General features: G+C 48.9%; 1 protein-coding gene across 1 annotated transcript in view; it reads right to left on the reverse strand.

Moving 5' to 3' along the window:
* Window positions 1-26,872, reverse strand: part of DCC (DCC netrin 1 receptor) — a 349,458-nt gene that overhangs the window by 129,848 nt on the left and 192,738 nt on the right. The window contains exons 8-9 of the mRNA XM_026038936.1: window positions 9,783-9,939; window positions 5,921-6,075 (exon numbers count right to left, since the gene is read on the reverse strand). Of these exons, the coding sequence (XP_025894721.1) occupies window positions 5,921-6,075; window positions 9,783-9,939 (312 nt within the window). The remainder of the gene's footprint in view (window positions 1-5,920; window positions 6,076-9,782; window positions 9,940-26,872) is intronic.

A 26,872-nucleotide genomic window follows, 5' to 3' on the forward strand; every position in this document is an offset into this window, starting at 1 on the left:
TCCCTCCTCTTACTTCCTTCCTGTAAAGTGCCAGTTTTAATCACACTCCCCAGGATGCCCACAGAAATACGTATTCAGCTGCTGCGTGTCGGTGGAGCCGCTGAATCCGGCTTAATGTACTGAATTTTGTTCCACCAGAGAAAGGAGGAATTTAATGGAAAATAAATAAAATCAGGACATTAGAGYTAGCCATATTCTGAAGAATAAAACAGCATGGGAATTTATAATGCCTAGTTCWTTTGAAATGAAAGTTGGTTTTCAGAAAAACCCACAAAGCTGCCGGGAATGCAGGACAAAAGCCACAGGACAAACAGGAACGCGGGTCCCCGCAAGCCCAAGCAAGGGAGCAGAGCAGGCGCTGGTGGCTTTGCCTCCGTGCCCACCCCAAGCTCCGCAGAGCAGAGACACGTTTCATTAAAACCCAAAGCAATTGAAAAGCTCCCCCCGCCCCAGMCCTCCCTGCAAATTACTCATAAAATTAAAGAACCATGTAAGAACAGCGTCAAGTTACCCCAGGGGGTATTTTACCGAGCCATTACGGAAGAACACACACAAATGAGGAGGATATTAATGACTCAACAGAACACATTTTTCAGGACCGCTTCACACTTTCATCAAATGACAAGAGAAATTCACTGCCGAAGCCATCCGCGGGGACGCTTCCGTTCTTGCCTGTTGATCAACATCTCCTGGGCCTTTGCAACCTCAGGCTGCCCAAGCGACATGGCCACCACCATCCTGGAGATCCTGTCCCTGGCAGGATGTGGTGACCAGTTTGGCCAGAGCATCCTAGAATCCTTATGGTTGGAAAAGACCTTCAAGATCTTCCAAAAGACTTGCTGAGACGTTTTGCTTTAAAGGAATAAAAGTAATAAACGTGATGTTGTTGGAGACTGATGGATGGAGAGGAGGAGAGTCATGCCCGTGGTCCACCACAGGGACAGCTGTAGAAGATGCAGCTGTTGAAGATGCCCCATGACACCCTTATTAGTCGGGACGAGCTACAACTTTCTTACAGAGACTGATTTCTTCTGCATGAGAGCTAGCGAGGACGCGCAGGCTGCGGCCGTGCGGGGACCTGGCTCCTATGTGACACAGCCAGCCCAAGGGCAACCAGGTGGCCAAGTTCACCAGACATCACCACGTGGTGCAGGAGCCCACCAGGTTTTTCCAAGCTCCCGCGCTTGGAGCACTTTGCAAATGAGTTCCTTTTCCTTCCATGCCCGCAGTGGAGCTGCAGAAAGGCAATTTTCAGCTCTGTAATTGCCCAAACGCTGCTCTCCCCACCCTTGCTGAGAGGCTTTATGAATTCACTGCAGCGCCTGTCTGGAAACATCGCGTTGCTGTCACCTCGGCCAGACCTTGACTGTCAGGAGATGGAGAAAGTCCCTTAACAGTCTCTGCCGGCAGAGGCTGGGCCCCACGTCTGGTCAGAGATCCCACTGCTGCAAGGTGACCCGTCGCTCGCTCGGCACGGCCACCACGGCAGCCTCTGCACCCGCCGGGGCTCCTGCTTTCCTGCGGCCGTGGCACCCGGGTGCACATCTGCCACCTCGRGGCTCGCGGCACCCGGGGCCCCGGCACAGCGGCACCCATGAGCAAAAGCACTGAAATATTGTCTGGTATATGTCCTGGGAGACGGGCAGGTGCTTCACGCCGTGAAAAGGACAGATGGGGACATAAAGCATGCGAGCCTGCTGACCCGTCACCTCCCTGTCGCGGACACGGCATCAATCCCGGCTCCCATCGGAGAGGGCAATGCTCCCTCCCCAGCGCTTTTATCTTCCAAAGCAGGAGTGAAATTCAGCATGATTTTTAGTGACAAGGTTACTGGCAGTGCTGGAGAAAGGGACAGCCCGAGCAGGTGACGAGGACACGAYGGCAGCACCGGTGTCCCCTGCACCGCCACCACGGCGGGGCCGGGGCTGCTCCGCCCTGTGATCCCGCGGGCTCCGACTGACGCAGGCTCCAAATTGGAGGCTAAACTGCACGACCCTGACGTGGGTCTTCTGCAAACTCAATCACTCCAGCACGGTGCTTCTGCAAACTGCATTTGCTCGGGTCAACATAAGGGACCCGATTACGGCTCGGTGAAAGGCAATCTGCAAGGGGGGCCYGGACGCCCGTGCCTTCCCCTGACTCTTTATGGGAAATTCCAGAACATTAATTTTAATGGCTTTTTAAATTTCCTATGCAGTTTTGACATTTGTACAAGAAATGCATGTTAAGGCAGACGGTGGTTGAAATTTTGTCTTTGTCCTTTTAACATTCCCTGTGCAACTAATAACTTCAAAGCAGAATGTGCAGAGCACGAGCACGTGAGCAGCGGCTGGGGCAGCTGCTTTAGCGCGAGCGCTGGCGGCAGCTCGGGCTGCGTTTGTCTCAGCTGCGGCCAGGAAGCAAGAAACCAAACTGTCCCCACCAAAATCACCTAAGTGAGGCTCTCAAATCACAGCGGGGCTGATTTCTAAGCAGAGATACACACTGGCCTGGAATGGGAATTAAAAGCAATTATAAAAGTATCCAGATGAGTGTGGATCTCGGGGATTTTAACCAAAGTCGAGCAGTCTCCAGCTGCTGTATGGTGCCAGTCARGCAGCAGTTTGAACACCTGATTAAATAAGGACCTGAGGGTCCCAAAGCCACACAACAGAAGGTCTTTCGTGGCCAGCTGAGACAGCTTCTGCCCGCCAGGGCACTAAGAACAAATTAGGAAGTAGCAGTGATGCCACAGCGAGCAGAACCTGTCTCAGGGAAAGACATGACCGTCCCCAGTCACGGAGAACGCCACAATGCCACGTTTCACAATGCTGAAAATGCTGACCTGACCAACGGGTTGTCTCTCTGGCTCATACATTCCTTGGGAATTGCTAAGCAGAAGCGCTTTGCCCAGACGATGCAGCCTTTTCAGGCGCTGACCCTCCTTGCGGGAGTCAAAGGGATGCGGTGTCCGGGTCTAGTCCCTTTGGGGTGTCCGGGTCTGGTCCCTCCGCACCAGCAGCCCCAAGGCCCCGGTGCCACCACCGAGACCCGGCAGTCGGGTGCCACACACGGCCTCAGCACCAGGGAAGAGCAGGTCCCCGTGCACAGCGAGCGGGGACCCTGCGGCCACCGCGGCGGGGAGACCCGGGGGGCCCACATTCACCACGGCCCAGGAGGTGCTCGACATATGGGAGCGCAGATGGGCTCCCGCAAGCCTCTTAAGCAGGTGCAATAATATTTCCCTGGCTCCGAAGGATGCAGTGATTAATTATTCTTTATACAACCCTTGCAGCTCCTCAGCCAGGAGCCGCGCTGATGCTCCCAGGTGCCAAGGGGCATTTCCACACTGCGGGACATGCGACCTGCCTCCCTTTCATCTTTTCTTCCCCCATTTCCTCCCGATTTAGGGGGTTTAGGAAGCAACTCCATGCTCAGAAAGGCTGCGAGAAGCCTGGAGCTGCTCCGGAGCGCCAGGACCACCCTGGGCTCGTGGCACCCATCGGCGCCGCCGCTCCATCCCCGCTGCCGAGCCACTTCTGCACCGTCTCGAGGAGCCAAAATAATAACTCACAAAGTCTCCACATGTGGCATGAAAAGATTAGACAAGGCTTAAGCAGGCAGGGATTTAATCCTTGCTGATAATGCCAGAGTGAAATTATATACCATAAAGGCAGAGAAAAAGGGGTTGTAGTTTACTAAAAAGGGAAAAAAAAAAGGAGAGGGGTTTAATCTGGGGACAAAGATGTTCCTATAAATGCAGCCCATATATTCTGGATGATTATTTCAAAAGCTGGAACTTCTGCTGTTGATCTTTTAAACTGATTACTGAGGAAATGTATGCACTTTTAGAAACCAGCACTGGCAGACATGAATTTCAGACGTCCTTTTTCATCAGCTTTTTCTTCCTTAACAATGCCAGGTTGCATAATACTTCTGATATTTTCAAATAATGTGGAAATTCAATTTATGTGAAGCCATGTAATTTATTGTACAATAGTTACAGCATGTTCGAAAAGTCAGCGCACGAGGGCTGACGGGCTTCCGGGACCAAAGAGAGTTGTCTCAAAATGATAAGATAATTTGGTCAACGGGAAGAAATGAAAAGAAAAAATGGAAAGCAATATTCCCCTCCACGCTCAAACTTGATACTTGAGAGACATTTGCAAGTTATTTAATAGGAAAGATGCTCCATGTGCCTCCGTTTGGCATTAAACAGGGTGGGCACCTYGGTGTGGTGCCAGCTGCCTGGAGCTACCGCAGGGGCCAGCGATGCATTTGGAACGGGGAAACAATTTTCCAGAGTGAAATATTATTTTACTTCTGAACACTGTACACACACAGACAGACTTATGTATATAATATAAATATATACAGAAATATGGATATGTGCATTTGTGCATTCGTGCTTCTAAAACGGTCATACGTCATTGATGGTTAAAATGCTACCTTATTTTAAAAGGCTCCGATTCATAAGCTTATTTTCAAGCACTATTTCCCTCCCAAAGGCCTGAAATACAACCCTGTTTATGTTCAAACATGACAGTTGCATAACTGGAAATAAGTGCAGTAAAGCGGCACGGCAATCTCGGAGCAGGAACTCACGGCACCTAAAACGCACGGGAATTCAGACAAAGCAGGAATGGGAACCCTGCAGGTGACACCCTGCGGACGTTGCTGCTGCTGGGGTCTGGGGTTGCTCTGGGAATGCCGGCAGGCCACACAGGAGCTGAATCCAAGGCTCTGACCTGGCTCAGGTTGAGGCAGGGGTCAATATACTGCCTCCAGCCCAAGCACGCAGAGCTACAGCACCCAGCTCTACTTAAAACAGGATCCGTATCCATCCYAGAGCCTAAAACCCAGCTATCACACCCATTCCGATCAACAGGTCTTCCGCACAACTCCTTTTGCTGTGGAACAAACATTGTTTTGGGCCTTTCTTTGCAGCACTCCTGCTCTGAGACAAWGAATGGTCCGAGAACAGACTGAAAGACACCTTTCTGGAGACCAGACATGCGTAGAAACAGTTAAAATCAAGCGAGACGGAAAGAGAAAATTACCTACAGAAGCTTCAAATGGCTCTAAAGACCAATAAAATGTATTTACAGCTAAGCATTAACTAGTATAAAATATTTGCTTTCCAACACGAATAAACCAAAGGGTTCACTCCAGTGGAAAGCCTGTGTATCTTCCCGTGAGCTTACAATGTGTCTGACTGGAAATAACTCCTTATTTACCCAAACACTGGTTGTGCTTCACACAGGCTGCCACACAGCAGTACGTGGGAGGTGTGATGAGCGCAGCCGGGACAACAATACGCTGCTGTTGATCCAGCCAAACGCTCTGCAGGTACCTCCAGCAACAGGGAGGAAAAACTAGGAGTTTAGGGAATGACAGAATGACAGAATCACAGAATGTTCAGGGTTGGAATGGACCTCTAGAGATCATCTAGTCCAACCTTCCYGCTCAAGCAGGCACACCTASAGCATGTGGCACAGGGCGGCATCCAGGCGGGTTTTGAAGACCTCCAGAGAAGGAGACTYCACAACCTCCCTGGGCAGCCTGTGCCAGGGCTCTGGCACCCTCACAGTGAAGAAGTTGCTCCTCACCTGGAGATGCAACCTCCCATGTTTCAACTCATACCCATTGCCCCTTGTCCTGTCACTGGCCATCAATGAGAAGASCTCGGCCCCTTCCTCCCTACACTCTCCCTTCATGAACTTATACATGTTAATCAGAACCCGAAGAATCTGAAGAAAGACCTCATGCACCAAGCAAAAAGGCTGTGCTGTSGCATTTACTAGCAAATATGTGCAAATGGCAAATTAAGGCACGGTGCTAAGTGGGGAGCTGCCAAAGTTAACGGTTATCGCGGTTAATGGTAATCGTGGTTAATGCTGTTGAAGAGGCCCGGGCCAAGGCGGCTGCTGCGCGCACTTACGCTCGGGCTGYGTGGCGACCTTGATGGGCGGCGAGCTCTCTCCGGGCCCCATCTCGTTGCAGGCCACCACGCGGAAGGTGTAGGTCTCCTCCGGCCTCAGGTTGCCCACGGTCAGCTGGAGTGCCCCGGGCTGGGACGTGTTGAGCGCCCGCTCCCTGCACGTAAAGAAGTCACATCGGAAAATTAAGCATGCACGCGAGTCGTAAAGGATCACTCAGCTATGTGGTTCTCTGCTTGCAAGGTATGGCTGGTTACTTATCTATCTGAGGTTTTCTGCTATGTTCACTTGTACTTACACAAATTGATTTGAGTAGCAAGGTCCACAGGAAATACTGCAAATGCTACGAGAAAGACCTGAATTGTAACACTTTATAAGCAACATCCTATATTGCTTTTGGCCTTTTTTAGTACATGAGGAAAGGAAAAGGGAGGAAAGAAATGGCTGTTCAGCGAAGGAAAACATCTGTGGTGTAGAAGGTGAGATGCTTGCAGGTCATGAGCATGTGGGTAATAAAGGAAGAGCAGGTCCTGGTGGTTCTGCAAGYGGAGCTGGGTCTGTGCCCCCGACCAGGCACCTCCCGATGCGGGAGGATGAAATCAGAATCATTTCATGGCCAATCTGCAAACACAAGGAGGCAAAATTGCTCTGTAACTGATTTATTATGGATGGCATGCGTAGCTCTTCTCCTTTACACGCAGCCTTTAGAAAAGCTAATGACAATAACAAAAAGGGGGGATTTCATGCTGGGGGAAAAAAAATCCTTGAAAACTGCACCAATTAATTATGGAACGGCTGCAATGGTGCTGTGGATCCACTCGCTGCGCCAGGTACAGCAGCAGCAGTGCCATTTCTGGGGACACRGCGGGGTCTGGTCCTGTGAGCGACGGTGTCCAGCGCAGTCGCATCCCTCGGAGGAGCTCCTGAATCAGCTCCTGTGGGCACCCCCACGAGGGGGGAAACGCTGCCCCTTCCCCAGCCTGGCTCGGCTCACTTCATCCCCCGGCCGCGTCTCTCTGGTTTCTTCTCAAAGCCGTCGCGGCAGGACGGGCGCCGCTCGGCGCACAGCCCCCGCGGACGCCTAACGAGCTGACGGGCTCCGAAAGCAGCAGTCCCGCGGGCGCGCTCACGTGGCCCCTGATGTCTCAGCTAAACAACAACAAGCTTGTCGTAAATGCTCTGAAATGGAGGAACCCGTGGCAGCGACGACGCGCGCGGCCCGACCTCCTTGCTGCGGGATTATGGGCCTGTCAGCAGCGGTATCTAACTGGGAACGTCTTTTTTGTCAGCAGCAAGAAAGCAGCAAGCCGACCTCTGAGCCTCCAAACAGCGAGCAAGAAATTAGGGAAGAAAGGGGGAGATGAAGTGACAAAGCCAGGTCTTTGTTYTAGCAGCTCTTCATGTTAGTGCTACCTGGGGGACTTGCACACGCTGTTCTGCAAAAGTTAGAAATCTGCTCCCAAAACCTGGCAAKGAAAAGAAAAGCGCACATAGCTGCTGGGCCCTGCACTGGAATGGCCCAGGGAGAGCCACAATTTCCTGACCTGGGCGATTTCCACACCAGSATGAGGTGTGAAATCCATAAGGGGCCATTCTGCATCTAGCCCAAAAGCTGCAGAGCGAGAGGAAAGYCGGGCCCATCTGTGTGAGCCCGTGCAGGGCTGCTCCCCTCCATCCCCGACCAACACAGGATGCGTCGCATCCACGGCTCCAAAACAGCTCTTTTTAAATGTAATAACCCTACCCTTTTCCCTCTGGAGAGATGTCCACAGGAACCTCCTCTCAGCCTCAGGGCAGATACCTGCAGTTCAGTGAGGGGAACTGCACCCATCACCAGCCTCCATTTGCAGGGCCGGGATAACAGCACAGATTTAACCTGGGATTCCCAGGGATCCCGGGAGCCCCTTGGGCCGGGTGACTCTCTGATCTCCTGGCCAGAAACTTGGGATGCAGCCAGAAAGCGGCTCCCGGTCCCTCGGACCCCGGCAGCTTCACCCTCTGGGTCTCCCCTTGTAAAGCTGGCCCTGAGGAGCAGCCTAAAAATAAAAGACCTTGACTAAAGTCATCCAGTCGCTTGTGAAACGGAGCCTCCGACACGTAATTTCCAGCGAGTGAAGATCACGTTATATCACGGTATCAGCGTGTAAAAAAAGATAATTACAGTTCCCATATATCTCTTAGGTGTGTAACAAATGCTTTTATAATGTTTCAAACACGTAATTAGTTACTTCAAGTAAGACAAGTCGCGTTAATGCTCCTTGCTGTGAAATGAATACTATTAATATTAAAATGGACTGACTTTTAGTACCTCGACTTCTGGTTTTTATCCCCCATTATCATTCTGCCATGAAATTATATAAAGTCCTTGATTACAACAAGCAAACCTCTAAACAAATGTAAATAGTTCATCTGGGAATGATGTTTCAGAAGCCAGGCTAATCCTCAAGGTATACTCTAATCAAATATAAGTTTTTGCATTCAATTAAGTGGTCCCTAGATTAATTTCTCTAGCTTGCATCATGCAGCAAGTTAATCTGCAACATCCATTGGCTTCTTGTGACCGTCTATGCATTTATTAATTTGCTCTTAGAAAGAAGTTCCTGTGAATATTCTACTGTAAATAATAAAGGTCACAATCTTGCAGAAGAAAACTGTGTTGAGGATTTCTATGTTCAAACAAAATACTTGGAGAAACACTTTTATTTCTTTTGTTTGTTTTTTTAAGATCAGGGCATTTTATTTCTGTTATTGGGAAAAAAATTTGTTAATAGCTTAGTTATTAAAAAAAAAGATGGATGGCTATTAATCAGAAACCATTTCTCAAACCAACTTCACCTTTCAAAGGTTGCAATCAAAAATCAAACTATATTTTCAGTCCTTGTGTCTTGCCTAAAACGGTAAATGGGAATATATTGCTGTATAAGCACATCTTACTCATAAATAAATGTAGTGGATTTTTAATATTAAATGAGATTTTCAATTTTTACTGTAGTAAATTCTCAGTGAGCAGGAAGAATTACTTTAAAGACTATGCATAGGTAATTAAACTTATCTTGGGATTGTATTTGAAGAGTTATTGGGGACTTCAGAGACACATATAGAATCGAGAGCAAATCAGCAAAAATAAGTGCAGTCTCCTTGCTTGCAGTGACTCGGTTACTCCACTAGCACACTAACAGACCAAAGGCCAGTCCGAACTCAGGGGTTTAGAAGCAAAACAACAAGTCGAGGGCGAGGCAGAAGATACTGRTGAAGAAAGGAGCAAGCGAAGGGTCCAACAGAGAGTGGACCTCTGTCCCAAACCTGCCCAGGGARTGGAGTGGCACAAAATAAGACTCCAGCTCCAGCACACGAGGCCTGGGAAGCCTAGAGGGCTCCCATTTCATTTGCAGTCATACAAATCTTCATAGTCCAGGCCTGGATTGTTTTCAAGACCTTACACTGTCTGCACTCTGGGCGGTCCCGTTCTCATGTTGGCCAGGACTCACCAAGTTCATCTCCGCTAGGATGTGAACTACACTTGAGTCTCCTTCTTCAGGGCTGGATGAAAAGTAAAACGTGGAGCTACTAATATTACAGTGCGTGTTAGACATGCTAGACATGAGCTATGGCTGCAAGAGCCATGGGTAACACCATCATCACAAATGGTGTGCTTGGCCAACACCGTTGCACAGCTCGTGTTGCGCAGCTCTCGCTGAGCTCTTGATGCACAAAGTCTACAAAGATACATACTGCAAGGAGAAACGTTCACGCTAGATCTCACCGTGGGAGGAGAAGACAAGGATGCAGAAACCACATGCGAGGCAGGTTCGAAGCCTTCAGAAGGCGTTGGGATGCTCCCGCGGTCCCACCGGTGGCACCTACCTGTTGACGCCTTCCCTGGAGAAGTAGACTGTGTAGGTCTGGACRGTGCCTCTCGCGTCGGCGGGCGGGCGCCAGCTGAGACGGACAAAGCGACTGGAGACCAAGACAGGGACGACATCTCGGGGGGCAGAGGGGAGGGCACTGGAGCTCGGGACAGCTGGAGGGCAAGGAGAGGAGTCAGTCAGAGAGGCTGGTGGCACTGGGGGCTCGGGGCTGGGGGTGACAGTGGTCGTGGACACGGCTGAGGTGTCACCACACAGAGGGCCAGGGTGGCGCGGGGGAAATGTGAACAAAATGAGAAAAAAGGGGATAAAAGAGAGAGAAAGAACAGCTAACAGTAAAATTGCACCTTAACACATGCCACGCTGAACCATTAATAACCTCAAAACTGAACAGCATTGAGCAAAACACGAACACGGTGCTTCCCACAGTACCTGGGAATTGTTTCTGGCACATGTGACCATGGGGCCTGAAACATTATTTTGCTTTCTCGTGTCCCACTATTCTCCTTTTTACACCCAGAGCTGCTGACATGTTCTACCTCACAAGCAAGGAGCACTTCACACTCAAAACTGATGCCTATAAACCCTATGGGCCAGGAAAAGCAGCAAGAAGTAGAGTCTGGCATGTGACGTCTTACACAACTGCATCAAAACAKGACAAAGACAAAAGGAAAAAGACATGGAAAGTTAGTATTAACCCTGGTATATACAGAAAAGTGCTCAGCCTATGTGCAAAAATCCAGAAAGGGCTGAAGTGCTGGTTCAAGCAGAAAAAAAGCATCTTATTTTACAAATTGTGAGGGTCTGTGTGCAGTTCACAAAGCGTGTACGAGAGCTGGCTTACCCACACAAATGAACAGCAAATTTAATATCATCCACTCGGGGATCATCCACCTGGCCAAATACGCAGCACCGGCCTGATTTCACCAGCCAAAGTTGCCTTGAAAAGCAGCTCTGGACATTGGTTTCAAACAAGCAGCACACTTTTTTCATAATTACAGGTCCTTTTCGTTCAGTCCTTGTATATATACTGGTTAGTTACTGTATTACTAGCATTAATTTAATGTGAGATCATTAAAAGCGATGAATTATCTAATCGGCTGATGAAAAATTGCTTATGTAAAAAATATGATGTGCACTAAATATTGTCTTAGCATTTTTATCCTTCCTAAACTATTATTAACACTCATTAACATTATGATTATAAATAATAAGTACTATTACCCTTTCCATGTTGTCATCAATCCAAAAAAAAAGAGGGAATTAGGGAATTTCCCAGTGGCATTTCCAGCGCAACGATGTGTGGAAAGAAAATATTAAGCCATAGTCGCAGTTCCTTTGGCTGCACAGTTGTGATAYGTTATTTGCACTCAGATTGTGGTTAGTATCCTTAGTCATGGGCCACTGCTCTAAATAATGTGCAAACACAAGATCGAGTATAATGCTGTGTACATATACACTGGAGCGACGCAACTCTCATGCTCTGCAGTCAGGCTGAGCAGATTCGGGCTTCTGATCTATCCTATATGTTGACTTACACATTATGAGCATGAGTGCACTGTCTTCTTCTAATGAGGACTCCATGTCTTCTTCTAATGAGGACTAGGCAAACACCATTAGAGAGGTACCAAGGGTAAGACCTGAGAAAACAGACACACATCTACAAGGTCTCTTCCTTGGAGCTTGGGTGCCTAAATCAGATGGTCATTCAGAAGCCTGCCCCATTTCTAGTTACTTCAGCACCTTAGGWTCTGTAGAAACTCCCAGTTCTTCCAGAAATACCTAGGTCTCTGGTTCCTTGGCTGAAAAGGCTTCATCTTGGTGGAGCAGAGCAGGCTGGCACTCCTCTCCCATTGCAGGTGACTGTGAAGGTGACTGGGAAGAGGAACTCTAAGTCTAGACATTTACATTTAAGTGACTGGATGTTTGGGCCTATGTACAAGCTTGGTGTCTAGGTGTCCACCATAGAAGACAGAAGATCACAGATGATGGAGTCATCAGATAACCCAGACGTACCAGAGTCTAAAGAACTTYAAACTCCTGAAAGGCAGGAGCCACCTTGAAACAAGCCAAGAAGGTGTCTGAGCAGTGGGGCTGAACCCCACACCTCCAGCACGGACCCTGTGGAGGCCGATCTGGTAGCCACGCTCGCACCATAAACACCCGGAGGGGAGCGAGATGCGGACCATGGAGAAACTACACCCATTCATCGCTCGGATGTTCACCTCGTGCCGTGGTCACAGCATTTACAACAAGAACAGGAGGCCTGGGTTGATCAATGCTTTCCCACCTGCTGGTATCCGCATCCCTTGGCCCTTCAGCCACCGAGAAGTCTCCACAGACCTAATTAAAATACTAATAATACTGAAATGCCATCGAGAAAAGCAAGGGGAAAAGGAGCAAGGTGGGATGGAAGCTGCCGGGCACTAAGGCTTTCGGTAAACTCTGCGGAGCTATCGCTGAGAAAAGCAATTTCACTTCTATTGTTGCTGGCCCTGAATAGCAAACACACAGGGTACAATAGCACAACATGGAAACGCATGCAACCCCAAATCATCTCGGCAAGGAAGAGCTGAAATGCTTCAATCTTTCACACGACTTTACAAGATCAATCCATTACTTGTTAAACTGTCCTCGGCGGAGCTTGACAGGCTCTGATTTTAGCCTGATGTGGGGTTTTTAGCACTTTAGGAAGTTTAGCTCTCTCTGCTCCCGTGGCACACGGAATAACCATCTCTGTACACGTGTACATTAATTTGCTATGGGTATAAATGACCACAAAATAGAGAAAAAGCTGAATCGAGGCCCATAGGGCCTGATTTTCATAGGTTTCCATGTAAGAAGGCACATGGAGCATCTCAGGTCCAGTACCCCAAACTCCCGGTATTTTTAAGGTAGAATCCACGGAGATCTGGCAACCCTCATTTTGCCAGCAGGAGCCAGACATGCTGTCCCAAAGCAAAAGCTTTTAAGAAAAGCAAGCACAGGTTTGATGTAGGTGCTCAGGACCTGCTTCTTTATGGCCCTTATTTGTGAAATAAAGATCAGCTATAAACCATGTACAAGGCCAACTGCTTACTGAGATGCTTTTAAGCATCTCAAGGTTCTTCACATCTTTGGGTTTCCAGACCAGCACCAATCCATCCTATATTGAAAATACCTCACCATCGGCACTCTCTTCTCTTTGGCACCCCAGTGACCAGCGATTTYGGGCATTACAACCTATCCAGGGCCCGACACTGTCTATTTGTGTTTCAAAAACTCCATTTATTAGGAATGAGAAYTTACTGTGCTTACAGCAAATATTGCTCTTGAATATCAATTAAAGTTGTTTTCAGGGGGAAAAGCTAATATAATTACTGGTATCTCAACAAAAGTGGCTAAATTTCATGACGTTATTCATTTAACACTTTTTTTTTCAAAAACTACAATCTTAGTGCAGTGAAAACTATTCAAGGCGTCAGTCTCCAATGCTTTATGCTTAGAATTYGTGAAAATAGGAACATCTACTGTGCACTATCTATACCTTTAAAATATTGTCAATTAAAGCTAGTTGCTAARATTTGAAACTCAATATTTTTTCAGCAAAAATGATAAACCAGCTTCCCTGGTTGAAGTTGACTCAAACCACTGAAGGTCACCAAAATATCCAACATACTCTGATGCTGAAACACATTTCAAGACATTGCATGAAAATTTTCAGCAAGACACTGCATTTCATTTCAAGACACTGCATCAAAATATTCTTGATGTTTCCTAACAGCTATTTTCCAATTCCCCAATATGAGGGTTACTTTTTACTACAGAGAAGATCCTTCTACATTTCTCAGTTTTAAAAGACTTCAGAAAATTCCACTAAATGTATTTAAACATACGAGGAACATACAGGCCTTCAGATAAGCATTTCATTTCAGGAGAACAAGATGTTTCATTCAAGTTAAAACAGAAATCTTTTGGATTAATTCAAGTCTCTCCCCCCTGTATTTTTCTCGGGTTTAGCACTTGAAATCGATTATTCATACAGTGAGAATTTCAAGAATGACATAAGAATATGAATTTGTCCTCATCTCTCAATCCTCAGAGTTAAAAGCAAAAGCTATTTGCATGGAATTTTAATTCCAGAAATAACATCAAACACATAATTAATGCCTAGTGCTGCTCTGTACACTCATATTCTGGCCAGTTCCCTCTTTTGTTATATTCCTATATCCGGGGAATTTAGTCATTTCATGGCACCTCTTTGACTCATCTCCCATCGAATTGACTGGGAAAGACGCAACCGAGAGCGAAGCGAGTATGGCTGGTTCTGCATTCTCTACGGCATTTTTGGGGGGAAAAAAAAAAGTACTTTTTTGCTCTCATTTCAATTTACAGAATGTCCATTTATTTTCACAGGCCGGTGTCACTGAATCTCCCAATTGCAGACAGCCCAGACAGGACAGGAACCAGAACTGAGTTCTGGGGCCGCTCTTTGCCTTCTGGGGTGCTCATGAACCCTTGCCGGCCCCAGTCCGCTGCAATCAGACCCCACTTATAATAAAAACCATCCATAAATATTCATTTATTTTAGGGAAGATAATAAGACCAACACGGAGCATGTGCACCAGAGCACCACTAGCCATGCTGGCCACTTCTAAAACTCACCAGTGACCTGCAGTGTGGACATGGACCCAGGTACACAGGCCCTGCAGGACTGTCCCAGCCCGTCGAGGGTCTCCAACCCTCCCACGTTAAGTGATGACGTCAGGGAGAAGCAGTCAAATAGAGAAAACCAAAGGAACCCTGGCTCTTAGTCTGGTATTAAGTAACTCCTCACTTTGAACAGGCTGTAAATGAGTCTTGATGTTGTTTCTACCAGCTAGAAGCAAAGCAGGCACTGTGCTCATGACCCCTAGGTAGATATAAAATAGGTAAAATAGTCTCAAATACGTATTACAGCAGATAACTTACTGGCAGCTCTCTACTCGTGGTCAAACAAAACACCTTCTGCGGGATCAACTCTACCACTGTTGTTGGCGATCACGCACAAAATCTGTCCTTCTAGTCTTCACCAGCCCGTGACCTGGACAACGTGTTCTCAAAGTGCTATGTTTCAAAGCATTTTCCCCAGTGTGACGTGTTAAAATCTCCGCTGGCCCTGCCACTCGCTTGGGTCCCCGAGCTGCAGGGTCAYTGAGACCACCAAGAGCGAGGATCCCCACCGCGAGGCTGATTTCCACAACCACACAGAGCACCTGCTACTGTAGCAAGGGACTGCGAGCAACCTAGACATAAATAAAGCAAACCTTTCACAGCAATTTCTCACTCCCAAGGCCTTCCCGGGGCTCCCTCGTGCAGCAAATCCCTCCACAGCCCTGCTGTCCCAGCTGGGATCCATGCTTGGGATCCAGGACGTCTTTTAGGAGAAGAGGAAAGATGCAATAAAGGCCTTTTCTCCCCTGCAGTATCGGTGTCCCRGGTTCAGCCGCTCCGTCGGTGGGATTTGCAGCGCACGGGGCCGCTGTCCTTCGCTCTGCTCCTCCTCTCGCACCCGCACACGGCACCGTGATGCCCGTTTCTCTCTGCTTTTATCCAGCGTGGATCACACCTCACACACGCTTCCCCAGGCAGGCAATAAAAGATGCTCCCAAATCACTTACCCTGAGACAGGAGTCAGCAAGCGAGTAAATTTAGCAATCTGAATGCTCAGATCTTGCYGAGATAAAAGTACCAAGAGAGACTGATGAGGATCTAAGAGGTCTTTTTCCATCTGCTGCTGCCCAGGTGCCAGGACGAGTTTGTTCTTCCCACTTTTTTTTCCCTGACRCAGAAATTACAGCAGCTCAGTCACTCTGAATCTCCTTTCCGACCCATCATCGTATCGTACAGCCTGTGTTAAATWGGACGAAATAGATGCTACCATCCAGCATAAAAATAAGAGAAACGGCTGAATCCAAACGTCTCGGGAAGCGAGACTGTAAATGCTGCGGACAGCTCTTGGATGACTTCATTTTGGGGGAGGCGAGACGCAGGGCTCCCATCGCCCCGTGCCCGGGAGCCTTCAGGCAATGCCCAGCCCCTGCAATACCTTAAATYGCCCATTTGACTGAAAAAAGAAAAAACAAAACGTCGCCACCGAGATGGCTCTAGGGCTCTGCTTCCCCAGAAGCCACCCGATGGCTCCCGGTGCCATCAGACACCTAGCAGGTGAGCGTGGACGCTCCAGCCTTCCTAAGGCAACTTACCCCAAATACTGAATTTACARGTGAACGCCAGAAAGCAGCAGCACCAATCTACACATTAATGAAACGCCGGGGGCCCCGCTGGAAGAGCCGTCACTCGGAGGCAACGGGAGCCCTATTTACAGCGGTGTGCAGCGATACTGATAGTTTTGTTAGCATTATCTGCTTTACCATAGACTTAAAAAGAATTACACATAATAGTGGCAGTTACGGTGGGATCTTAAAATTGCTGGCTTTTTGCCATTCTAATTCTCTCTTCAATCACCCTGTAATTTTCAACCTTTCTCTCACCTATTAGGTTGCAATTTTTCCACTGAAAACCACCCACCAGTATTTTGTGAGGGAGAAGATACGGGGGATCTAACGGGAGAAACATTTCCCTTGGTACGGGGAAGAAAACCTCCTTTGGTTACAGTTTTACCTTGCAGGGGAGCCACGGAGGCAAGATTTGAGGTGGAAACAGCTCTCCCGAAAAGCCACACGAGTCTCCTGCACAAAAGCAACTTGGCTGAAGTTAGAAATTACCGGGGGAAAACCAGGGGGGACCCCGGGACAGACGCGTCAGGCCTCAGCCCCACTCCCCCCAACCCTGGCAACACTAATCCCTGGATCATGCAGATTTTTAATATATATATTTTTTATATAGCAGTTATATAGCAGTTAATATATATTTTTTAAAGAAAGTGCCCACGTGATCCTCTTCCCCCAGCTTTGTTCCTTGGAGAACGTAATCACTGTGGTGCTTTTTTTTCCCCTTGAAATGTTGCTTTTTCTCCTAGATAATGCTTTGAAATAAAGCAGCATTTCTTAGCGGCAAAACCGGAGGCCTCAGCAAAGGAGCTCTCCTTTTGAAATACTAAATGCAATTTTATTTTTACTGCAATGATTAAAAAAGTAAAGCTGCTGCGGCAGGGGTTACAGCTCCTAATCATCCCAGGCGACAGACTTAAAACAAGTCTATAATTGTCAAGGAGTCTTAAATAATTGAACAGTAAGACACAGCATGGGAGGGTGTGTTTTTATTGTGTAATAACATCTCAGGATTCATTATTCATAATAATTATGATTATTAGGCCTGCAAGTTTTATGCTGCAGCCTTTGAAAATTCCCAGACTGCTTCTGCAAGCACAGAGAGCCCCGAACAAGGCAGAGTTAATTCGCTTTTAGTTTATTGCAGTCCCCTGCCTTCAGTTTGCTACCAGAGGGAATAGCTCTCCAGCCTGCAMAACTGGGGAAAAACTCACTGTTTTAAAAGGAAGATTTCCGCAGTTTCCATTAAATGTGGGTGGTTTATTTGCAACTCGGCACCTCCTTGATCTGGAGTCGAGGGCAAACTCCTCGCTGCTTGCAGAGGTGCAAAGCAGACGCACGTAAGCTGGGGAATTAAATTAAAAAGTTTTTTAATTAAAAAATTATCCCTCACCGGCTTCGCCACCAAAATGAGGGTCTTGTCCTGGCAGTCACTTGCAGTCTCTCAATAATGGGACAAAACCCATCAGTTCTAACACTGTTCAAAAAAACCACGTATTCTGCTCTGAGGTGAACTCAGGATGCAGTACCTGGAGAAGAATGAGGATATACGGGGAATAGTCAAATATATTCCTCTTCTAAATACCCTGCATTAATGGGAAAGCTGAAAGGAAGCAATGGGAAAATCCACCGTGGGGTTGGTTTGAGGAGACAGCTTTTCCCGGGCCCTCCCGCGCAGCGAGCGGCCGCTGCTGGAGCTGCGCCCGCGTCTGCGGAGCCTCGTTCCTCGCCTCAGCCTTTAACGTCAGCCCGAAACTTGGTTCTGGAACGGGGAAAAAAGCGCCCTGAAAATAGGGAAGGAACCTGCAGTTTTTTTCTTTCCAGCGTTTCTGCAAGTTTTGTGGGCTGCAGTGGAAATTCTCTGCTTGAGCAATGCCAGAATGGTGGAATCTTCTTTTACATCACRTTTTTACAGTTCTGAGAACACTTTTTTTGCTTCCAAAACGATGTAGAATTTTTCATGTTTTACTTACAAAGAGAGACAAATAACTCGGAGACTTTACTTAGAAGCTGCATGAGCGATTTTTGGAAGGGAAATGCAATAAACACAAATTTCTGAAAGAATTCAAAAATTCAAGGAACTTAAACTCTTTTGATAGATCTAGTCAAATAAACATAATTCTGCAACTCCATAGAGCAGCAGGGATAAAGCATGAATTGGGAATTTATATAAAAAGAGAAACCAAGATTGGTGGCAAATTTTGGAAARTGCTGAAGTGCTATCAGCACAGCAAGCGAAGCTAACGAAAACGCAAGGCAGCCAGTAAATAAATGGAAACACAATGAATGTTTTATACCAAAGGAAAAAAAAAAAACAAAATGAAAAATAATTTATGCAGGAAAAGGAAGCATCATTGGAAAGAAAAACAAACCTTAAAAACTCAGCAGTCCTTGCAGATTGCAATGACAAAGATCATTATAATATAAATGATCTTTGCTCCCAGAAGAATAAGGCCTCATGTAAGCATGAAAGAAAAGTAAGATTAAGAGCACTGACTGCACAAGCATGGCAGTTGAAGGAACAGATGAGGAATTTTTTAAAAAAAAAGATCTATTTTTTTCTGGGCTTTATGTACAAAGACACAAGAGCCGAATATCACGCCAAGACCTGAAGAGCTGAAGGAGCCTAAGATGCAGTTTATAGGCATTCAAGGACGATGTGTCGTGATGGGATCGCGGCCTGCACCAGGACAGCGTTGCCCGCAGCTGGAGGGACGGGATCCTGCTCCTCTGGCCACTCTGCTTGTTCTGGGCTCCCCAGCACAAGGGGCACGTGGAGCTTCTAGAGAGGGACCAGCGCAGAGCGACAGGGATGAGGAAGGGCCTGGAGCAGCTCTCGTGTGAGGAAAGACCAAACGAGAGGGGCCTCCTTCTTCTGCTCAGTTTTACCATGAGTCCCTGTTCCTCCATGTATTCCTTGAATGTGAACCAGCTCTCCTGAACCCTTTTCCTTCTAGGGCCATGTCCCATGGGATTCTTCCACGCAGACCTCTGAAGACACCAAAGTTTGCTCTCCYGAAGCCTGGTGCTGCGATCCCAATTTTTGCCCTGCTTCCTCCTCACAGGACCCTGAACATCCATCTCTCAGTCACCRCAGCCGGGGCTGCCCCCATCTCCAAGCAGCCCTTCCTGGTTCCTTAGCACAAAGTCCAGCAGCACCTCTCCTCGCTGGCTCCTCTATCACCTGAGTCACAAAGTTACCACCAGGACCCTCCTGCTTTGTGCCTGGCTGTGTTGCTCCTCCAGCAGATATCTCGGTAGCCAAAATCTCCCATGAGATCAGGAATCGTGATCGTGAGGCCACTTCCAGTTGTCTCAGGGCCATCTGTACTTCCCTCATCGTATGTGGGTGCAAATACCCACAGTTTATTTTTCTTAGGATGAACAGGAAAAGCAAGGTGGCTGTCACGCCTCTCACCAGCTCTTCCATGGGTGTCACTGCCTTTCAAGCCTGTGACTCTCCTCTTAGGAAGAAAGGAGGATGACAAAAGACATTAGGACACACAGAAAGGTCTTGGGGTCACCTACRAGGGCCACATACAAGTCAGCATAATGGCTGCTAAGAAGAGCAAGAAACATGCTGCCCACATACTGCATTCAAAGAAACGCTCCCATGTCGTGAAGGGAGGTGCCAGATCAGAGCCCAGGGTAGCATATGGAGAGGAGACGTGGAGATCCAGCTCGCCCAAGGAGCAGCACAACAGCTTGAAGGAGTTTGCAAGTGTCCAGCAGCCTGATGCTACTGCTCATCATCTGCTGGCAGCTCGTGGTGGTTCTGCTGACTGATGACAAGAAGCAGCACCGCCTCTCCCGCACAACAACGAGACACGGGCAACGCGGCAGCGACGTTTAGCAGCCATTCTGCGGGAGGAACAAGCAAGGCACCAGCGCAGGGAGCAGCAARCCAAGAACAACCCCGACGACCCTGCAGCTCTCGAGGCAACTGGGCAGAGCCCCCAGATCCCCCCTTTTAGCTCCTTTTGAAAGGACACGTCTGAACTTCATCCTTCCCCAGCTGGTGCCTACAGAGCAGCTCCCTGTCCCCTCCACACCGTCCCCTAAGGCAGGGCCAGGGCAAGAGAGCAGAATCGCTCGGGTTTGCTCCCAGTGGGAAGCAGCCTGCGGATGAAACCTGCTTGCTGCTGCAGGAGCCGGGTCCCGGGGAGCCCGGCACGTCGCTGGCACCATCAGCTCGCGCTGACCATCTTCAGCAAAGCAGGAAACCGCCGCCTGCATCCCCGGCCAGTTTGGCTGGCACGAGCCCCATGCGGCAAGGGGATAAGGGGGAGGCTTGCACTGAAAGCAGGTATGGTTTTCAAGCACGGCATTGCTGAGATCTGAAACAAATCCAACCAACTGGTGCTTATCTGGTTGCAAGTGRTCACACCTGCAGGAAACGAGCACTGGATGTTCTGTTATTATCACAGAGGGACACAGGACAGAACCAGCTATGTCCTCACGTCTTCTTACTACACTTCTGAGCACAGTCTGCTTCAAAGAGGGTGCAATAACCCTCTGTGGAGGGCCTAATCCCACGGGCACTATGGATGCTCATCCTTTAAAACGCTGTACCCCATGGAAACACTCAGACTACCGTCAAGCACACACCAAGCGTGCCGGGCTTGAGGAGGCTGCAGTAACGGGGCAAAGTGCCGAGCTGGCACAGCAGCTCCCAGCGGGATCGAGCCCATGGAAATGCCGCCAGTGGGATCGAGCTGCTGGAAATGCCGCCAGTGGGCATTCATCAGAGGGAAACTAAAGAGGGAAGGCTCCCCAGGATGGCCCCATGCCGGATCACAGAATCACAGACTGTTCAAGGTTGGAAGGGACCTCTACAGATCATCTAGTCCAACCTTCCTGCTCAAGCAGGGGCACCTACAGCRTGTGGCACAGGGCGGCATCCAGGCGGGTTTGGAAAACCTCCAGAGAAGGGGACTCCACAACCCCCCTGGGCAGCCTGTTCCAGGACTCTGTCACCCTCACAGTAAATGCACCCAACAGTGATAAATTCTCTGATAGTGCAAAAAGTCACACAATAAAACCTAGCTCCATTTCTCTCTTCTCCTCCTAAAACCAGCCCGTGTGATCACCAGGGGTGAGAAGGCAGCCCGCATTTATTTTGGGTGCACGGTGTTAGCCTAGGGTGGCTGTTAGGGGCAGCTCACTCGCAGCTCCTGTCTCATCATGTAAAACGTTTGCTCCCGTTTCCCTGTGAATGGAGCGAGCAGGAGGCAATAACAAACTCTCCAGCAGAGCTACAGCTGCCTGGATTTGTGCTATGTTCCCTGAACGGAAACCGAGTGGTTTGACATAGTTTCAAATTCATATATTCAAATACAATGGAAAAGAAAAAAAAAAAAAGAAAAAAAAGACAAGCCGTGCTCAATGCAGAACACTCCTTGAAGCAGTATATACCATTTGCTGCTTTACAGGACGTGCTTTCTCTCCCGGGTCACGGGGGTAATGTAAGAAATGGCAGGCAGACAAACCGCCTCCGGGAGAGCACCAAAGACTACATTCAAACTGTGGTCACACTAGAATGATTCTCCCCAGCCTGGTGTGATGGCAAAAAAGCAAAGTGTTAGAAGAGAAATCATCAGAAGCCGGTAAGGAAATAATCTATCTGCAGCCAAAATGCATTGCATTTTCCAGGCTCATGAAATTCATGCTAAATGAAAAAAAAAAAAGGAAATAAAAAGAAAAAAACCCTGCATGGGGCCCGCAATGGAAACACAYTGCTCTCTCTGAAGTGCAAGACGGAGCTTTTGGTACTCGAGAAGTGTGGCAGCTAAAGAGGGGTTATGAGGAGCTTATTAAGAGGCAGTCTGCAACCCACCGGTGCTACACGGCACGCTAAAACCCCTCCTAATCAAGCAGCGGGCGAATAATTTGCACTACTGCAAGACGGAAACCCTCAGCAGCGCGTTTCCAGACACGGCGAGCTCCGTGCTCTGCCTCGTAAAGCCGGCAAGGTCCAGGGCACGCCGGCGCGCGTGAACGTGGCCTGGGACTGCCAAACCGGAGCGGGATTTCGATGCCCTGGGAGGGAGGAGCTGAGCAGGGGGTTGATGCCAACCGAGTGTGTGGGCAAAGGAAAGCCCCAGGCTCGGTGTGTGCAGCGGGGCAGCACCTCAGTCGGCTGAAGCTGCTACGTCCGATGTGTTAGAAGCTGCTTCCTTCACACCCTCCGTGCACGGGATGATTCCGTGAGCCCAAGCACGAGGTCAGGGGGACGCTGTGCTCCTACGCACGCCAAGCCGGAGCGAATTAATTTAATTCCCCAAAGAAAGGAAGCGCTGGCCACAGTGACACTGAGCACTACTGCTGCGGCGGCGCGAGGGGCTGGGGCAGAGCCCRAACTGGCAGAGCTGCGCTGGGAGGCGGCGTCCGCAGCGCCACGGCCCCGCGCAAGGGCTCTGCGCGGGACGGGGCTCCCCGCTAACGCAGGACACAGCCCARAGGCCTGAACAAAGGGGAGATGCTGGGAAAACGCTCCCGCGCGTCTGGCGCCGAATGAAAGCCAGGGTGTGACTAATATATTGGAAAAATTATTAGAGAGTGTTTTCCTCTTCCTACAAGATTGCCCTGGCAAATTCTGTCAAGGTTACAAAGACCTTGCATTACAGCTCCTGTTAAGGAACAGCTGTCTGGAAGCAGACTTGCAAATGCACCTCTGCCTCCCTCTCATCTCTCTCTTTTCTTCTATTTATTTCCCTTCTATTTATCTCCCTTCTATTTATTCCAATAGTCCCCTTCCATTGGCATCAACTGTATCTCCTTCCCTTCCATCTCTTCATAGATTTCCATAATAGAAGGGCTTTCTATGATGGTATTTTCCAGTAGCAACACGTTTAAAAGATAATAATCATATACATGAGAGTACCCTGCACTTCATTAGAGGTGACAGTCACATTCCYGCGCAGGGGCTGGTCTCGCAGAGCACCTCTGCCTCCGCGCTGTTAAATCCATCAATAGGAAAAATGAACTTTGCTGTAATGAACAGGAAGAGCCTTTCAGCCACGCAGCACTGCCCCCTGCAAAATAAAATACTCTTCCCCTCACCAGCTCCACCCTTCCTCTAAAAAACCCTATCTGTTGCATCAGCTAAATGAATCTTCATGCCCAAAAGCTGTTCTAGTAAAAATAGAAATTTCTGCCCATTTTCTTTCTTCCCCCCCCACCCCCGAAAATCTGCAGGAAATTATGTGTTTAAATGAGTACTTTGTGTGCTAAAATGCACCACAGAGAAGGCCAGATAGAAAGACACCCAGTCCCTGGGCACCCACCAGGGAGGTGGCCTCGTGGGCACTACGGGGAGTCACGGCAGCAGCCCCCTCTTTCCTTATCCTCAGCTCACACGTCCCCATTAATGCTTCCAATAAAATCACAGAATCATGAGGCTTGGAAAGACCTTCTAGATGAAGTTTGGAGCTTCCTCAGGTGCTGAATAGCGCCCGGCCAAAGACAACCTCTGCTCATGGCCACCAGCAACACACCCATTCTGCAATGATTCCCAAGTCATTAACCTATCAAGAGCTAGATGATTTTTAATCCACAAGACGTACGCTGTATGGATAGGGAATGGTGATCACCTCATGAATGAGGACATCAGGCAGCTCCCAGCCAAGCATCCCCCAAATAAGAATGTCTGCATGGTTCCCTCCAGGACACCAGCACGCAACCACATCACACACGTGGGAACTGGGTGGCTTCCTCCAGACCTCATCTCCACCTGCATGTAGCTACTGAATCTTTCTTTTCCAATGCATTATGAATTGATTCCCGTGTCAGGTATCTCCCCGCTCAGGAGAGTGGGGCTCAGGCTTTCATGTGTAGCCCAGCTCCCATTTTCAAACGCCAGCTCTGCCATGTGTATCTTTACAGTTTGCATTTCTGGAAAGCTGCCATATTCTTACTCAGATTTAGCCTGACAACAACTGTGGAAATAGCCAAATTCCCCCTTACAGGATTTCTGGGATTTGCCTAGTTCAYATGTAGCCTCCCTCTAGAAATCCTGAGGCGCAGATGAAAGCATCCTAAAGCCTTGCACAGCATTATGTTGTCTTACTTGCAACCAGTCAAATACAGATATCTCATTCCTTTGAATGTTTTCATCATGCAAACAATAACTGAAGAAATAGACTTTGTTTAGAAAAGCTCCCACCTTCTCTCCCTTTTCTAACATTTTTTTAAATTTCAATGTGAGCAGAAGAACATGCTTCTTTCCACATCTAGATATATTTCTTTGCTTGTCCTTTCAAAGCTGTCTTCCTCTCTTAATTTCATCGAAACAGCTACTCATCTTAAATATTTCTGAGCTGATTACCAACGTGGCATCTATTTAATTACGAACATCATCTCGCAGCAAGCCTACAATCACTTCTCTGTTTTCTCAGGCACTTTAACTCTTTCTTACCTCAGCCCTCTGCATCACTCTCAGCCATATTTCTATCGCTTTCTCCACTTCACAGTGCCTCTAAAATAARGTCTTTGAGACAGAAATATGAAATAACAGATGAAGTGGCTGCGATATTTTGTGTTTCCTTGTTTCAGCATGATGCCAACCGAGTGTGCAGGCATGAGAATACTACGGGARGCTCTTGAACATCCTCCCCATGCCAGGGCTGCCTGAGCCCTGACACCACTTGTGCCCTCGGCCACGTCCTCTGTCCGTCTCCGCAGGTTTGGCACAGCAGCTGCCCCAATCTCCTCCTCTTGCCCACGCAGCCACCAACACCAGTGGCACAGACCCAAGGACTAATAAACCTTAGGCTGTAATTTCTGCAAATGGCGCCATCGCCTTTGGCCGTGCTTGGGGAGCTTGGAGCTCTCTCCCGAKGCGTAGGGCACCGGGGGACAATGGGACAACGCAGGGCGCTGCCTGCCCGCGCTGCCCCAGGCCAGGCTGGCCCGCTTGTGCGAGCGGCTCGTCCCAGCAGCGTCCCTGGTGGGAACCAACCGCCTCAGTCCTCCCAAGCCCCTCGGCCGTGGCACTAGGCCCACGCCGTGCAGTGAGCCATGCAGCAAGCGCATGAAGGTGCAGGAATAGCCATGGATCCACCCTCCACACCGAAAGGGAGGCAGGCGCAGGCCTCCGCACCGACGCGACGGATCCGGGGCTGCCGGGGGCGCCTCCAGGCAGCGCGGCCGCGCTCCAGGCTCCGCCGCCGCTCCCGCCCCGCCAGCTTTTCCTGTCAGTTATGCTCCGCGCCGGGCCGCGTTTCCACGGAGACGGCGGGAAGCGGGAGCCGGCGAGCGGCGCGAGGTCAGGCGCGCCGCCGCCTCCAAGCCTGTCGCGCTCACAGACGAGGCAACCCAGCTCTCCGAGGGGGAAACAAGAAGACGGATGAGAGRAGGAATTAAACAGGAGTCAGCAATTAGCGAGGTCAGGATCCCAATCCCCAAACGCTGTGTTTGAGTAACAGCACCCGGCGAAGCGGAGAGCTCGTTAGGGCAGGAGGCCCGGGCGGGCGCACAGCGAGGTGGATGGTGGGGACTGAGTGGTGGGATCACCTGGTTGGGTGGTGGGACACCTGGCTGGGCGGTGGAGACACCTGGCTGGGTGCTGGGGACACCTCACTGGGTGGTGGGAACACCTGCCTGGGTGGTGGGGACACTTGGCTGGGTGGTGGGACACCTGGCTGGGTGGTGGGATCACCTGGTTGGGTGGTGGGGACACCTCTTAGGTGGTGGGGACACTTGGCTGGGTGGTGGGATCACCTGGTTGGGTGGTGGGGACACCTGGTTGGGTGGTGGGGCACCGGTTGGGTGGTGGGGACACCACAGGGCCACCTACACCCCTAGCACAACCTCAGGCATCTCCTCCCACAGGTCCCACAAGAGGGACCATCTCAGGAGACCTCCCCTGCATGGAACAGGGCGCCACCACCTCGAGATGCTGCAGAGAAATCACAAAAGGGTGCAAAGTCCCATAAAGAAGTACGCAAAGCTGCCTATAGAATATTGATTGATACATGGCCGTGCATTTCTACAAAACAGCTTGGTTTAAAGGTAGTGTTCTTTGGCATGCGTTCAACATTCCAAATAAAAAATTTTGGTGTATTTTGGTACTTAGTGGGCTATTTTTGCTTTCTGCTCCAGTCAGTCATTTGCACACAAAGATGAACTTCACAAAGCCAGATCGATAATATAGACTTGCAAAAACACACGCAGCAGTGGAACATAATAAGCCTGGTTTTTGTCTCACACATCACAGTGGAAATCCAGCAGAGTTGCTCTAATTTTGAGAGCCTTCACATCAGACAAATTCAAGTGAGAAATCAGATTAATTCTTCCTAGTAGACTGGCTTTAATTTCTCACTTTTAGGAAACATGCATACTGAAGGGAACTGTAAGTGGATTTTTTTTAAAAAGAAGAGCTAGCTAATGGTATCTTCTTCTTCTTTTCCAGGCATCATTTCTGGTTTCCTCTCGCCCTCCTTTGGGCAGGTAACTTATGCCTGTCCATGTGCCCACATGCAGGTATTATATCAACAGCTTCCTAGCAGATGCTTATCAAAATCTTCCCTTCAATACATTTAGTGATGGACAGGCCATAACCTCTCAGGCACGGCGCACTGGAGCTTCATTACCCACGTTAACGTTCATTATCCTGAGCATGAGAAGGGTTTAGGCAATTACCCTGCATCTTGCTGGCTGCAATTTGTCCTGTTTGCAACAGGGCTTTGAAGAACAAATGACATCTTTGATTTTATTGCTGCTACTTGTGCATTTGAAAACTGGTATCACGCATCCCCTCAGCCTTCTGATTTTGTATCCAAACTAGAGCACCCCAGTTCTTCCTGTTCTTCTTTATGAGCCCTGATACCTGCTATGG

This window comes from Nothoprocta perdicaria, unplaced genomic scaffold (assembly GCF_003342845.1).
Source record: "Nothoprocta perdicaria isolate Ctin4 unplaced genomic scaffold, notPer1 scaffold_10, whole genome shotgun sequence".
Taxonomy (NCBI): Eukaryota; Metazoa; Chordata; class Aves; order Tinamiformes; family Tinamidae; genus Nothoprocta; species Nothoprocta perdicaria.